At 41.2% G+C, this 15,992-nt stretch overlaps 1 protein-coding gene across 6 annotated transcripts in view; it reads left to right on the forward strand.

Annotated features, from left to right (window-relative positions):
* SASH1 (SAM and SH3 domain containing 1) overlaps positions 1-15,992 on the forward strand; it is an 843,969-nt gene that overhangs the window by 757,200 nt on the left and 70,777 nt on the right. For all 6 annotated transcript variants that reach the window (XM_019488349.2, XM_019488350.2, XM_059713862.1 and 3 more), the window contains 3 exons: positions 11,674-11,714; positions 12,830-12,916; positions 14,994-15,106. In XM_019488349.2, coding sequence (XP_019343894.1) covers positions 11,674-11,714; positions 12,830-12,916; positions 14,994-15,106 — 241 coding nt within the window. The remainder of the gene's footprint in view (positions 1-11,673; positions 11,715-12,829; positions 12,917-14,993; positions 15,107-15,992) is intronic.

Below are 15,992 nucleotides of genomic sequence, written 5' to 3' on the forward strand. Positions count from 1 at the left end.
AGGGGTAACGTGCAGCAGTGCACAAAAATATCTAGCCCAGTATTTCCAGTGCCTACACTTCTTAGTCTTGTGCCAGCTGGACAAGTTAAGAAAATAAATGCAGACCTCAATAGCAAATGTGTGTTGCTTTAATAGAACTTTTCAATTCTGATTTTAAATATCTTAAAGGGACCCATATTTAAAAATTGCACCCTGGGACCTTATTTCCATTAGAATATTTTTTCAACAAATTGCTGCTCTTGTGAATGTAGGTTGTATCCCGGTGATTTTAGAAGCCCCTAGTATATACAGGGAGAAAACAGCTGCCACCATTTCTGTTTCAGTTCCACGTGCTCTCAGAACAGGACTAGATGACATAGGATTTAAAATGGTAACAGCCAAAATCCTGCATGCCCAATCTCCTGTAGTCAATCAGTGAAAAATCTCATTCTCTCATAAAAAGTTCCCTTCCAATATAGCTCTGTTTTATTGTATCATCGTTACAGCACTTGTTTGAAAACTTTTAAGTGCAAAGCGGGGAACAAGCTAAGAAGACAGACACTATTAATGGTACTTAGTTCATACATAGAACTTTTTGCTTGTGGATTTCAAAACATATTACAAAGTATATAGATGTCATCATCCACATTTTAAGAAATGATAAAGGGAGCACAGAGCTATCAAGTGACTTGCCCATGGTGACCCAGCAGGCCAGTGGCAGAGCTGGGAATAGAAACTAAGTGTTACAAGTCCCAGGGCAATTGGACCACAGCCTCTTTCCTCATGAGTGCTGTTCTGCAGCCCTCGAGAATAAAAAGGACCTAAGAACTACAAATGGATAGTCTGGACTGTTATGTTCCTGGAGTGCCTGTTTCTTTTACTGAAAGAATAACTTCAGTCCTCATTCCAGATGGATGGTGTAGAGGAGTTCTTTCAGAAAACTCTCCCTGTGCATGAAGACGGGTCTTTGTACCCGAAAGCTTGCAAAGAACAATCTTTCCGGCTATTGGGTTGGTGTAATAAAAGATATTGCATTTACCCAAAGAACTTTGTCTTCTGAATTTCAGGAATGAGAGTGTACATGCTGAGAGAATGCGTATGAATTACAATAGAAAACAGATTTCATCCATCCAAAGAGATGCAATTCTGGATCAGAAAAAGTTATTTGTTAAGAAAGACTGCCTGATCACAAATCAGTTAACATGTGTCATCTAAAGAAATTCCTTCTATTTGACATGATATAGAAAACTGCAATGGACAATAGCCATTTGATGCTACATTGGAAACATCAGTGGAAAATGGTCAAAGCAGACCTGATATAGGCAGATGCTTGTTACAGTGACAATCTGATTGATCAGTGCCAGTTTCATTCTGCTATCTGAGTGGCATTGCCTCCGTGTAGCACGGTTATGTGGAAGTAGAAAGAATTCGGAAGGCAAATAACCTTCTTCCAACTGGAGCCATTTAGTTCCTCAGATGACAAAATATTCAGATTCTTTTATGCTGAAAAGCATTCTACTGTAGCAGTTTCTTCAAGGCCCAAGTAAAATTTGCCAGAAAATAAATCCAATTTTCAGCCATTAAAATGAATCAAAATGTTTCCATGAATTCAGGATGAACAAGGTTTAGTGACTGATACAGTAAAAGCTGTGTTATCGGGCACTTTATTAACTGGCATGCCCCATTAACTGGCATGCTGATCGATGTGGCAAAAGCAGAACTGGAAATCCCACTTGCAGTTTCACCGAGTCCCACTTTGACTGACTTTGGACCACGGCCTGGGTCGAAGCAGCCTACACGGGGCCCCCTTCCCTGTCCTCTGGCACACTGACACCAAGGAGGGGCAGTGGCACACCAGGTACAGCGGGAGGGGCGGTGGCCCGAACAGGCAACGGCGCCTGTTCGTGCTTCTCAGATAATTGGCATATTTGGTTGTCCCCCCCATCCCCCATTCCCCATGGGTGCCAGATAACAGAGCTTTTGCTATACTTTGGGTGAATGAGATGCCCACCTTGCTGATATCATTTGATCCCAGCAGTCTTTCCTGTCCATGTGCAGAGGGGCTGGACCTGATGATATGTAAGGTCCCTTCCAGCCCCTAGCATCTACAAGATTATGAAACTAAGATGCTTCTGAAAGTAACAGTAGTTCTGATTACACTGACCAGCTTTGTATGAAAAGAAACTAATGTTCAGAACGATGTAATAAGGTCCTAATAGCTTACTGTTAATAGCAATAAGCAGAAAAACTGCTATTCAGAGTGACAAGGGCATATATTGCCAATGTCTAAAGTCATAAAATAACATACTTGGACACTTCAATTTGACAGACTCTCAAGATCCCACCAAGATGAGATGCTGAGACGATTGGAGAAGGTTGTGTTTATTTTAACCTGATTTTTTTCCCCCCTGCAAAACCCAATTTAAAGATAAAAATAAGTCTTTGGCTGCATTGTGGAAACAGACCAGCTTGTATGCTTGTGGTACAAATATGCAGTTTGTGTACAGTCTCACCTGAAGCCATATTAAGATTTCTGCCGAGGTCATCGTTGTTGCCATCTGTTCAAAATTGTGTAAAATGGGTTGGTAGTCTCATCCAACTTCTGTTGGACAAATATCTGTCTGCCACATAATCAGCTGTAACAACTGGTATAACAACCTTCCTCAGCATCTCAATATAGAGGCAACCCCCCCTCCCCCCCCTTCCAAATTACCTCCTTGCCTCAGGTGGAAGTCTCTCCAAAATGGGGGCAGAACAACATCAGGCTTGGCGGCTGCTCTCCATGCAATTATAGCTCAGAAATAGAAGGGAGCTAAAATGTGTATCTGTAAATATGTATACATGCCATAATATGGAATATGCCTATTCCACTAAATTGGCTATCACAAAGAGGGCTTGGGCCCAGAGGAAAAACTGCAGGAAAAATATTAACATTAGCAACATGAAAAATCCTCATGGTAGGCAAAAATAAATAAATGAAGAGCGGACAGGCATCTGAGATTTACACACAATTATATTGCTTGTGTAGTCAGTAGTATGAAGGATGTAAAAGTGGTCAGAAATGTGTTCAGTAAATAATAAAAGACAAAGTCACATTTGTTCTAATTCCAGTTCTTCTAAATCTAATTTGCAAGCTTGTGATCAATTGAGTTTTTTCAAACACAAGTTGCTTCTACAAATTGAATCCATTATGCAGTTCTTCTAGTGATATAGTACTCTGAAACTAACTCAAAATGGGGAAATACTCATGGTATGTTTGTGGTTTTTCTCTGTTAATAGTAGAGGGGATTTTTTATTATGTTAAGTTTTCCTTTTCCCCTTTAACCCGCAGCCTTCTGACCAAATATAATGTCAGTGTAATACTGTAAAGCTTTGAGTTTGCCTTCATTATTGTGGTGTATGCCCTTATCTGTCACTGATGTGTTTTTCATTTTTGACCATAAATGTATCCAGAACTGCAAATCCAGTTGACTTTTGGTTTTGACTAGAAGCATGACCAATAGAAACCGAGATGCCCAGTAAACATGTTCTTGGAGATTACTGTTGTTGCTTAGTTCCCGTAATATGCTGCACCAGGAGTGCATACACTCAGTGATTATTACTCTGAAACGGCAACTCCCCAAGGATGTTCTCTTGGGCCAACACTAAGAAGGGGATTTCACATCATTGCAAACAATGTTTCAAACAGCGGAAACCAACTTTCTAACTAGATCCCAGTTCCCCGTTCTTTTGAGTCAAGACAGCATCATGGCCTGACAAACACTATACATTTGATAGGAAATCCAGGTCAAATCCAGTCACCTTGAACTCAGGCTTCTGCATCCTGTCTCTCATCCTGTTATTAGCAGAAATGGGATGTTTCATGGAGGAATTATGTGTTTTCCCCCTGGGGGAAGAGGTGTTTGCTGTCACTGTCCACTGCACTGGCCTTTTGGTTTTTTTAAAAGTGATGCATCATATTAAAGAGCCTCCAAGAAGGAGTAAGAACTAGGTGACAGGCTCAAGAGCACCACTCACAGGCAGCATGATATGTAATGCAAAAGGAAAAAAAAGTTGGGGGTTATAATTGTGATGAATCTGGCACCCCATAGGGATTGCTGTCATGTTTGTCTGGGTGAGTCCTTGGATCTTCGCATCATGTAATGGGGCAACCACTGATTCTTTAACTGTACTTCTGAAATCCTCTGCTAACCATGGAAATGCAGATCTATTGTATTTGCCCAAATCCAAGACAACTTCAAATTTAAGATGATCCCTCCCTAATAATTTGTCATAATAAGTTTGTTGGGATTTTCTGTGCATAGAATCTAATTAGTGGAAAGTCATCTTAAATCTGCACCCACCCCCAAGATTGCTGTGATGGGGAAAGCAGTACTGCTTTACCCGCTGCCCCTTTTCCCCCTGTGCCTGTCTGCTCCCCTGCTGCTTGCCCTTCCAAGTCTGTGCTTGCCCCTGCTTGCCTGCCTCTCCTACCCTGTGCTGTCCTTTGCCCCTGCCCTGCACCCTGCCTCCTACCCTTTTCCCCCCTATGCCTGCTTCCCCCACTCCCTGCCTGTCTCTCCACCTTACCTTCTGCTAGAGCTCTGTTTGCTCCTTCAGCGGCAGCCCCAGCCCAGTCCAGCTGGCGAGAAGTGGTGGCAGCTCCTGGCTGAGCCACATTGGGGCTGAAGGGACCAGAGCTGGAGCAGGAGGTAATGGGGGAGGAGGAGCAGGAGGCAAGGGAGTAGGGAAGGCAGGGGGTGGGGGAACAGGTATAGACTACAGGCTCCACCCCACAACCTGCAGTCTCCTCTACACTCCCCCAGCCATGAACCCGCTCCCCTGCCAAATAAACCATCCTCAAGCCCTAAGCCAAAGTCAAAACTGAGCTGCTACCTGCCCCAGACCAGCACTTGAATCCAGGAGGTGGCTTTTTCCCCCCATACTGATTGGGGGTGAAAGGGAACCTCATCTTGGATTTGAGTAAATACAGTAGCATGCTAATGTTATGATTCCTGTGCTTGTATCTGCCTGGTTACAGGGCGACAGATTTTAAGTATTCTCTGCCCATTGAACTTCTAGACCTAAATCCCACCTGACCTGGAATGCACAGAGCATTCGTGTGCCCTGCGTGCTGCACGCTGTGACATTGTTGAGGGGCTTTACGTTCCAACGTGCAAGAGCCCCTGTGTCTTCAGCAGCTGTGTGCCTAACTCTCTGCTTCAGCTGTTCAGAAGCATAACAATCTTTGTTGTGCTCCATGCCTGTCTTAAACTGAACTTCTCACCGTCTCAGATCCTAGGGGAGATCTCTGGCCAGTGGATATGTTGTACCTACAATACAATGTATAGCTTGCATAGTTGTGAGTGCTGAGGCTCTTGTTGCAGTAGACTGTTGAATTCTAAGGGATTGTTGTATAGTTATGTCTGCACACTTTGTCCTCCTTTTGGGGGCAAACTGTGGATTAAATCCATTGTGAAAAGATGAAGGTTTGTTGTTCAAAACCCATCCGCCACCCTACCGTATAAAGTCAAAATTATTTTGGATAACCCTCCAAAACAACCCAGTGCTGGGAGAAAACTCACAGTTCAATGCTCTCTTGTTCAAAAGGATTTCCTACTTAAAGTAGCAGTCTTTTTTAAAAATGCTCTCTTTATGTGCACTTAAGACTTAAACTCTGACCCCTGTAGGTCAATGGCCATTATATTAAGCACTGAACCTCCTAATGCTTTGCCATTGTAGCATCCAGACACCAGGTCAGGTTTCAAATACAGAAGGTTATTTAAATCAGCGCTCGAGGGCACATGACTATTGCTGCGGCTTAAATTCTGTCGTAGTTGATTCTGGCAGCTTTTCACAGTGTCCAAATTAACTGTGGCAGATGACTATGAGCTCATCCATGATGAAACGGGAAAACTAGACTGATAGGGGACATGAGGCAGGAAGAGGGAAAAAACAGAAAAATGGGTAGTGGATGAAAAAGGATGTCAAGGACTGCAGTTAATTAAGGACAGAATAAATTGCCATTCCTGAGTAAGTTAAAAATTGCAAGGCTCATCAAAAAAAAAAAAAAAAAAGAAAAGCAAACAGAAGCTTCATCTCCCAAATTTCCGCAGGATTGAAGATAATTTTCTTTATATGCTGTGCTTGCAAACGGAGTCGGTGAATGTGTTTAAGGCCCCATATTTAGTTGAATCCAAATTATTCATGCTGCCTGCAAACAGCCTTTCTAGGAGAAGTAGGGCAGGAAACTCCCACAATAACACTCACAAAAGAAGTGAGAGACCAGCCAAACACTGCCTGTGACATGTGACAAGAGAGACCAGTGTGCTTTTGAGCAGCTGGAAGAAGATTTCAGTCCTGGTAATTTTGTGTTAGGAGGCATGAAGGACTCTTCAAAAGAATGCCAAACTTGTGACAGCCAGTCAGCACAGCACGTAAGGATCAGCGTGCCTCGTAAATATAGTGCATTCATCGGAGAAGGCCCTGCTCTGTGCTGTAGAAGAATTTTAGCAGATGATTACTGCCTCTTTGCATGGATCCCTCTGTGCTTGCTCTTGCCACTTGCTGAACATGAAAGGCTGATAGCGCATCCCTTGCGGGTTGCCGTGCTCGGACTGCACTAGTGGAACCAACATGGCTGCTTCCACGTTGTCGGTGGTGGAAAAAAAAAGAAACAGTTCAGTGTTTGTTTCCACTGAGAAAGTTTTGACCTGCTTAAAGAGCCATCTCTATGGAAACATAATGAGAAGATAATTGAATGGAACCTCTTTGCCTTGCATCTCTTTCTCACACTGATGCCAGCAAGGTCAGAACCTTGCAGAAATGTTTCCCTTCAGGTTCATGCAAATTTGATAAGAATACTAAAGGCCTATTTTCCCCACTCTGCCAGCCCCCGGTAGATAAATTATCTTGTATTCAGTCAGTTACATTTATAGGTCTGTCTGTTTTCACGCTAATTATGTGACTGGGCCTTATATAATGCATGCAGATAACCAAGTGGCCTTCCAAAAGAGCTGGCAAAAGCTTTTGTATTTGTTTATTCACCACTCCAAAAGCAAATAATATTTGTAGGATCAAAATGACATTCCACACCATTCACATCCAGTAAGTTGTAAATAGCCATTCAGAAGGAATGAGAGCCAGTATCAATTTATTGAAGATCATAACAGTAGTGGTTTCATTTTTGGACTGCACTTTACACCTGTAGATTTTATACCCTACGACTGAGATGTGGCCATGTTTTAAAGCACATCTGCATTTATAATACTTAACAGGAAAATAAAAGCCAATTGAAATGGCCTCATTCCCTGCTCTGATGTTTATGTTTTGTTTTGAGAATGATAGGCTTTCTAAAGCCAACAGGCACATTCATAAAAGCAGCACATGGTGCCATTTGTTTCCCTTTCCAATTCTGTAATGTACCAGCTCAGGGCTATTTTTGTATCTCAGGGCACATTGGACTCTGTGTCTTATAAAATCAGACCTTGTATATGCAAGATGAGCCCCAGTGCTTTCCTATCTGAGACCAGAATCATCACACGCTTAATAGGGAAAGCTAGTCTAGTCTAACTTGTTTGATACAGCTTTTGCTAAAAGCCTGTTTTATAACTGTATGCTTTGTTCTGTTAGCTTGTATTGAGTACATGTGTAGTGATCTTGGACCTTAGGGTGTCCTGGACATGCTAGAAATTATGGGAGTAAGAAACAGGTACATGTAACACAGGCATTGCCAGTTCCTGCAAATTCATGGAAAGTTAAGTCCCAGAAGTCTTTGATACAGCTGTTTTTGCCATCATATTGTATAAAAACTAATGCACCCAAGCTTCCAGCTGCATTGGAGCACATTGTCTTTCTAAAGCAGGCATATATTGAACAGGATCTTTGGATCCCTAAAGTAACCTTCATATTTAGAAAGTCTGTCATGACACAGTTTTCACTTCTTGTTTTTATTTCTTGTTTCTAGGTCTCAGACCTACAACCACAAGCCTAGGCATGGTTTTGAAATTGTGAGGTTCAGTAATAAAGTCTTGGACATTTTAAAAGTCACATCCTACTTATACTGAGTGGATAGGAAAGTGCTTCTCTTCCTGTGCTATACATGGCCATATATGTTTTTTTCCTTCTCTTCTGAACCTATATTCCTAGGTTTCTTCAGTTCTACGCTATGACAGTGCATTTCATGTGGTAGCCTTCTAATGAAGTTGTACATCAGACCACAACAAAAATGAAGGCCTCCACAGTGGAGTAATGGCATTTGGCTCCCTTTCAGACATGCAGTGCTGAAATTTCTGCCAAGTGTCACTGCATCATTAACTTTCAGTACAAGTTATCAGTCTATGAATGGAAGAACACAAAACACTTTCAGTGCACGTTCACAGAGGAGCTGCAGATTTCACGCAGCAAGGCGGGGTAATGGGCAAATTGAACATAAAACAACTCAGAGGTACCATGGAATCTTTTACCAGACATCTCAGAAGTAAAACACTCGACTGATTTCACCATGGATTTTAAAACATCAAAGTTGTCTGGAAGGCCTTGGAGGCAAGTGCCTTGTCTTATCAGAATTTGTGTGCTAGATTTTTGTCAGCTTTTCCATCTTTTGAGACCAGCTGTTAGCATTTTCAAGGTCAGCCCAGGAATGTGAAACTTCATAATTAGAGAATGCATGAAATGACAATTGGAATTTGCATTCTGTGGCAAAAAGTTCATTTACTTTTTTGTAAATCAGAGTTACAAAGTATTTGGTGGCCTGCTTCCCATGAACAACTCCCCCACCCACACCATGTCTACCACAGGAGCCTACAAATTTTGCTCCTTTTCCTGCTTCTGCTCCTCTGTGGAAGGCAAAATTAAATGGGTTGATGGCTTCAGGCCGTTTCTTAGGGATGTGAGGCCAGTTCCACATCACAGACATCACCACTACATCTGATATATTGTTACATCCCTGTTGACAAGTCTGGCAAGAAGAAAAGGATTAAAATGGTACTGAACGCTGAACAAGCCGCTTGTTATAAGAAGCTGCCTCTCCAGATCAAAAAGTAAGAAATTTTTAGTGGTATCTTTTATTGGACTAACTTTATCATTGGAAGAGATGTTGAACAAGCTTTCAGGCACAGGTTCAAGGCCTATGTGTACTGGTGAGGCAGTGTTCCTATGATAAATAGGCTTCATTTTCCTGGGCTCTCAATTTGGCACCCTTTATAAGAACCAAAATAGCTTAAAATAGATAAAATAATCAAGTTTGCTTTCAGGGAAAGTCCGGGCAAGAGGGCATAAAGTTAACAGGATTAGTTCTTTAGTTTCAAGGGCTGAAAGCCAAGTTACATTATTGTCTTCATACAAAGGTCCATGTACTTCTTATCTGGTGTCATTCATTCCTTTATCCCATTTAGGAAATGCTATTGCCCTGATTATCTTAGAACTGCAGGGTGAAATCCTAACCCTATTGAAGTCTATAGGAGTTTGGGCACTGACTTCAGTGAGGGTCTTCACCACAAAAGCTGTCAGAACTGAGAACTTTCCTCCTGTGCTTCTTACTCAGCTCCTTCATGAGAACCAAGAGTTTGGCAGCAAAGGCTGTGAACCACCTAGATCATTAATTTTCTCCTTATAATCCATCCTTTCCAAGTGTAAACTTCATCAGCCAGGAGATTAGCAAATGCCTCTTTGCACCTGGTGCAGTCCAAATCTGGAATTTGGTTGTATCAGTTCATTTGCTGCTTGTGCCGTATTAAATTTCTAATCAGACTGAAGTAGAAAGGAGATGGCATTTCACAGCTTTGCTGTGCCAGCCTCTGTTTGCCTGAATGAATTACTAAATCAAAACTAAACTTCACACTGTCTCATTTCCCTGTTAATGATGTCTTTGCAAATTGATGAGCGTGTTTTTCATGCTTATAAAATGTTGGCCAGTAATTGCTTGCATCTTTTACACTGTGAACTGGTCCAAAATAAAAAGTTATTCTTTTAAAGGTTTTCTGAATTGATCAAAACTTCTGCAGTGCCCTCTTCTGGGAGCCGAAGAAAATGCTGAAGAGCCTAGGGAATATTGGCAAGAAAACAAAAAAACCCTTATGAAATAATCAGCCTATGCTGCATGTTTCTATGCAAAACTTGAAGACTGTTTTTTCTGTTTTATGTAATCTGTTGTAGTTTAAACTGTGCTTGTTTTAATTTCATATAAATTCAACATAAACCTTGTGCAACCACATGAAATAGAGCAATACGCACACAGCAATAATAGTAATAAGGACCTGTATTTGGACCCCGAGCTAAAGTTCATTGAAGCCAGTAGAAATACTGGATAGACAGAAATTTTTCTGTGAGGACTTCAAAGAACTTTACAGAATTTCATGATTACCATTAGCCCCAAACACAGAGGAACTAGTGACTTGCTCAAGATCATGCAGTGAGCCATGAGTGATGATGAGTGAGGCCCTGTACTTCAGGGGAGACGAGTGAGCTTAAACACTGAGCAAATAAGATTTAGCATATTTTCTTGCATATAACCTACACCATTTCCCCCCAGCCCAGCTGGGAAAAATTGGGGTGCACATGATAAGTGAGAAAAAGTGCTCCCAACAGATCTATGAAGGGGGGGGAGGGGTCTAGTGGTTGCATCATTAATTGCCATAATGTGCCACAGCTCTTTCCCTTCCCCTCCCCTACCACCAAATTTTCAGACCTATGGGGAGCCCCTCCTCCTGTGCGCTGAATTGGGCCAGCTGTCTGACCCGGCACATGGTTCCAGAGCCAGCATGAGGTCACAGACTCCACTTAGATCTCAGGACCGGGCTCGCACACAACCCCAGTACTCAGCGTGCCAGATCCAGCCCTGCTACATGGTGTCAGTGCCAGCATGTTGGACTGGGCTCTGCCCTGGAGCCCCACAGTCACTATGGTGGATTGGGCCCTGGCGCACAGTCCCCAGCTGCAGAAACCCCAGACATCTAGTACTTTTCAGACCTCTGGACCCTTACTCTATGGTAAGACTTTTTCCCATTCTTGGGGTCTTCCAAAAATAGGGTGTGTGTTCTATTTGGGGACCTCTTCTATGCGAGAAAATATGGTACTTAACACGCGGCTGGTTTTAAAAAAAATATTATTTTATTTTATTAACAGCAGCATGTTCTGTTAGCTTTTCAGTAAGGAAGCATCACAGCATGTGGATGGGAATCAGAAGAACAGGCTCATGTGCTCTGCTTTTTCACAGACATTCAGTATAGCCTTGGCCAAGCCTTGGTTTGCCTCTCTGTGGAGTGTGTGAAATAATTGCTGTCTCCCTCACAGTGGGATCCTGAGGCTCTGATTGATGAATATTTACAAACCTCTTTTTGCACCCTAGACATAAGATGCTGTAGAAGTGCAAAACATGTTTCTATTGTCAGCTAAACAAAATAACTGAATAAATACATCTCTGTGTTATGGTTTCTAAAACCGAATGCTACTTTTTTAGACAGACGAAGTAGGAAGCAAGGGACAATATGTAGTCTTTTTAATGTCCGTGTTCTCAGATCAGTCATATGACGTTTTTTTCAGAACTTTCAGAGAGGAACTTGGTTACTGTGACTGGTTTGTCTACTGTCTCGAGCTCACAAGACAAGGAAAAGAAGAAAAAAGATTTGCTGATACAATTGTTTGAAACCACAATTTACTGTACAGTTCTTATGCAATGTGAAAAGTCAATAAGTCTTTTTCAATTTTCCTTTCTAGACTCTCCATTCATAAATCAAGTTCTGAAGACGGCTCTGTAGGTCAGTATATTTCATTGTATTTGCTACTTCTGTTTTATCCACAAATTAAATATATTTAATTTGTGCCCCTTGGGAAGGGGGCTGGACCCGATGATCTTACAAGGTCCCTTCCAGCCCTAATGTCTATGAAATCTATGAAATAGTTAAGTTTTGGTTTTTCAAGGGTGCAGTATTAGAAGGGCTGAGTATCCCCAGCCTCACTAAAGCCGGGTTGGGGGTGGGATTGATCCTTTTACATCCTTTAAAATTAAGTGATGCATCTCTAGGCGACTGCTTTGTCCACTGTGCAGCAGAGGCCTGAATGGCAGAATATTGTTGCTCTCTGTCTATTGCCTCCTCAAAACTACCTCTCATGGTGAATAACTCACTACTATATTTCAAATCATTTGGCATCACTTACCAGGCTCTCTCCCTATTATATTAAACTGTTTATGGTGTTTTCAGAGGCTATATTTATATTTCAAAGAGATGATTTTCAGTGTCTTTTCACGCCTTTTACCTGCTATAATAATCTTTAGCTATATTAATAAAATCCCTGGGGGACTTCTGGAGGGTGAGGCCATTGTTTTTGCTTTTGATCTGTCTAGGGCCACCCTTCCTCTCTATTTTCCTCCTCCCCAATTTTGTCTAAGTTAACAAACAAATTCATGGTGGGAAATATAGCTATAGTTGCTAGACTTATAGAATTTCTTATGCAGATTAGCAAAAAGAATATGAAAAAAATAATAGTTCTTATCTGATTTGGGATTTTAATCTAAATAATTGTGGCTCATCAAAATGGAATAAAAAAGCAAAACACACTAAAACACAGGAATGCTTGATGTTAACAGTTAAATGTCAAAATTCATGCAAAATTTTCTTTGTTTATAATTCAAAAAATGCCTCTCACTGACTTATCTCAATCAGCCATGCCATCCGTGATTAACACATTATTAAGCATGTGTGTTTATTTTGGTTAGTGCTAAGTATAGTTATTTCATTTTCAAGAGAAAATAAGAAAAAGAGCCAATCTGGGGATTTTTTTCCTTGGTAAATGTATGATGTAGTTTTTAAGGAAAAATTTAAATTTTCTTGTTAACATTCCTTATCTGTACTTTTTGTCCTGTTCTGTGTAGGGAAAGCAGACTGGAAAAAGAAAAATAAGTATTTTTGGCAGAATTTCCGAAAGAACCAGAAAGGAATAATGAGACAGACTTCAAAAGGTAAAGCTTTTAAGGAGACAGTGCCCTATCAGTGAATGAGTCTCCGTAACACTATAAAATCTAAGAAACAAATATAACAAAGTAGAAAGTAAAATGAATATTGGTAGCATGGCAAATATGTCTAAGCAGCTGGATAAGCAGCAAATGACATATTTGATTCTTTGTGACTTAAATTGTATCAGAATGATGATTTATAAGCTGTTAGACTGCAAAACTGGAGACCTATTCTCATTGAAGACAATGGGAAATGAGGGAACTCCATTAGTGGATGATGCATGTTCAAATCCTCTACATCAGTGGTGTTCAACCTGCAGTCCATAAAGCAGATGTGAATGGCCTGTCACCTAATAACGTGTCTCTGTCTGACCTCACCGACATGTCAACATGGCTCCTGCTGGAGCTCTGCATATACACTGAGCTGTTTTGAGCAATCTGAGTTCAGGGGCAGGGAAAAGAGGAGAAGAGAGAGTGGCTCTGACCAGAGCCTTTGTGTACACAACTGGTGAGTGTAGATCCCAAGCTCTTCTCTGCAGCCCTTGGGCCATTTCTGATTTTAAAGTTTGGTCACACATGAAGAAAAACAAGGTTGAGAACTACTGCGTTACATTGCTTTGAAAACACCACTGTGAATCCCTGGTGAATAGGAAAAGACATGCCTTTCAATATATACATGGACATATATATGCAATTTGATTCTTTTTTACTGGGTCAGAGCTCATTTGAGAGTGAGATTTGCCTTTTTAAAGCTGGGCTGTGGTTCTGTATAGTCTCCATGTTGCAGTTCACAATTAGAGGCTCAGACTGTTGCTACCTTTGCACACAGCTGCCTATTAGGGCTGTGCGAAGCTTCGGGTGCTGATTCGATTTGGAGGAGATTTGGCCCAATTCAGCGGCCAAATCTCTGAATCCAAATCGAATCAGGAGACCAATAAAAAGGTCCCAAGTCAGTCCATACACACAATGTTACTGCATAGTAAGGCGTCTAAACATGCGTTACTGTGCAGTAACTAATCAGGCATAAATTTGATATCTGCATCATACAGGCACCAAATTTACACCCACATTTGTGTAAATCACCATAGTTACTGCTCAGTAAAGGCATGCACGTGTAGACATGTGCCCGTACTGCACAGTCCACACACAGCATTAATGCACCTTAATGCCTACAAATGTGGATGCCGGCCTATTCCCATTTACTGAGCAGTAAATTTAATGAGATGTAAATATATGTGTAGATGCACCCACTGCGTTGCAATTTACATCATGCAGTTCATGCACAGTTATCTGACCCCTGTGGAAAGCACCTGCCAGAAATCCATTCAGATGAGCTGAATACTTTCAGATAAATGAAACAGCAGAATCTCATGGAGTGATACAGGTCAGCACAGGACATAATGCAAAACCATACCAAACTTAATGGTACCGATACTAAATACAGTAAACTTAAAAGATCAGTTTGTTATACAGTACCAAGAGCTACAAGTTACTGAATCAAACTGTTAAGAGTAGAGAGATACAGTACTGTATTAAATAAAGCTTAAAGGAGAACAATATATAATCCCAACAGTTGAAAGTTACAGCACTGTATGAAATTTAAGAATAGAGATACAGTGCTGTATTAAATAAAGCTTAAAAAGAGAACAGTTTGTTACACAATAGCAGGAGTTATGAGTTACTCAAGTAAGGTTGCCCTGGAATAATCAAGGATTTAGATGACCAAGGATGTGCTGTAGTTGCTTTCTACATATTGTGCCCTCTTGCTTTCAGTGCCCAAATCCAGTTGCCTCTTGTTGGCAGGAAGCCATAATTTTGGCTGCTGGGGAGAAATAAAGTTATATTTCCCTTGTGCAGAAAAAATGAGAACCTGAATTTAGACTCTTTGCCCTGATGCAGTAACCATCATGAGGCTGTGACGAGAACCTTTTTCCCCTTCCCAGACCTACCTGTGGCACATAGCCCCATGGGAACTACGTTCTGGAGCTGAAGCAGTATTGGGAAAGTGTCATTTCCATACCCTTTCCTGTCAGTGCTGTGTCCTTTTTTTTAATGCTTTTCATCTCTTCCTTTTGTCCTCCAGGAGAGGATGTTGGTTATGTGGCCAGTGAGATCACGATGAGTGATGAAGAACGGATCCAGCTGATGATGATGGTCAAAGAGAAGATGATCACCATTGAGGAAGCCCTTGCTAGGGTATGAAATGCAAATAGTTACCCATCTTTTATTACCTCCTCACTCTAGAGAGTATGTGCTGTAGCCTGTATATCATATGTTGACCTGGAATGGGGCTTTTCAGATCACTGTACTATTACTCAAAGAGCAAAGCAGTAGTATACAGTATCTCTGACTGTGATAGGAGTATGCAAATGACTTTTTGTTCTGGTGGTGCTGGCTCTGTAATAAAGGCTGATTTTATATTTTCAACCAAAATCCCACTTTTACATTGTCCAGTAAACAAGTATTCCTTTGGGTACAAAATTTCTTATGCCTTCAAGCCTGACAAATATGTAGTCCTGAATGAAAATTGGTGCCTTAGCCAGGTTTGGAAGAGTATTAGGCCTGGCAACATCAGTTGTAATACTAAATGCTAAGGATGTGCAGTGCAGCAAAGTCCACAGACTTTAGAAAAATTGCACTAGGACATTAGATGAACTAAAATGATGGGAACAAAATGCGGCTGGAAGGGACCTCAATAGATGAGCTAGATCCCCTGTTCAAGGCAAGAGCATCACTGTCTGAACCAGTCTGACACCTTCAAAGGTTTGGGTTTTTACTCATAAAGAGAAGAAAAAGGCAGTGATCAGTTTAGACTTGGCTGTCTTGCTGTGGCATTCTAAAACAATCCTATTTAACAGGTGAAGAACGTATGTTCCCCTTGCTATATAATGTAAAAGAAATCACATGATTGAGTCCTCATTCTTGTCTTATCCTACTCTTCATCACCCTCCATTATACCCACTCATTGAGCAGTATCAAACTTAAGGTATGGACAAGCATTACATTCATAGTTGGAGAAATGCTGCTCTCTCAATAGAAACTGGGAGTGTACAGGCATTGACACAGTTTCTCCCACAGGAAA

This window comes from Alligator mississippiensis, chromosome 1 (genome assembly GCF_030867095.1).
Source record: "Alligator mississippiensis isolate rAllMis1 chromosome 1, rAllMis1, whole genome shotgun sequence".
In the NCBI taxonomy this organism is placed as follows: domain Eukaryota; kingdom Metazoa; phylum Chordata; order Crocodylia; family Alligatoridae; genus Alligator; species Alligator mississippiensis.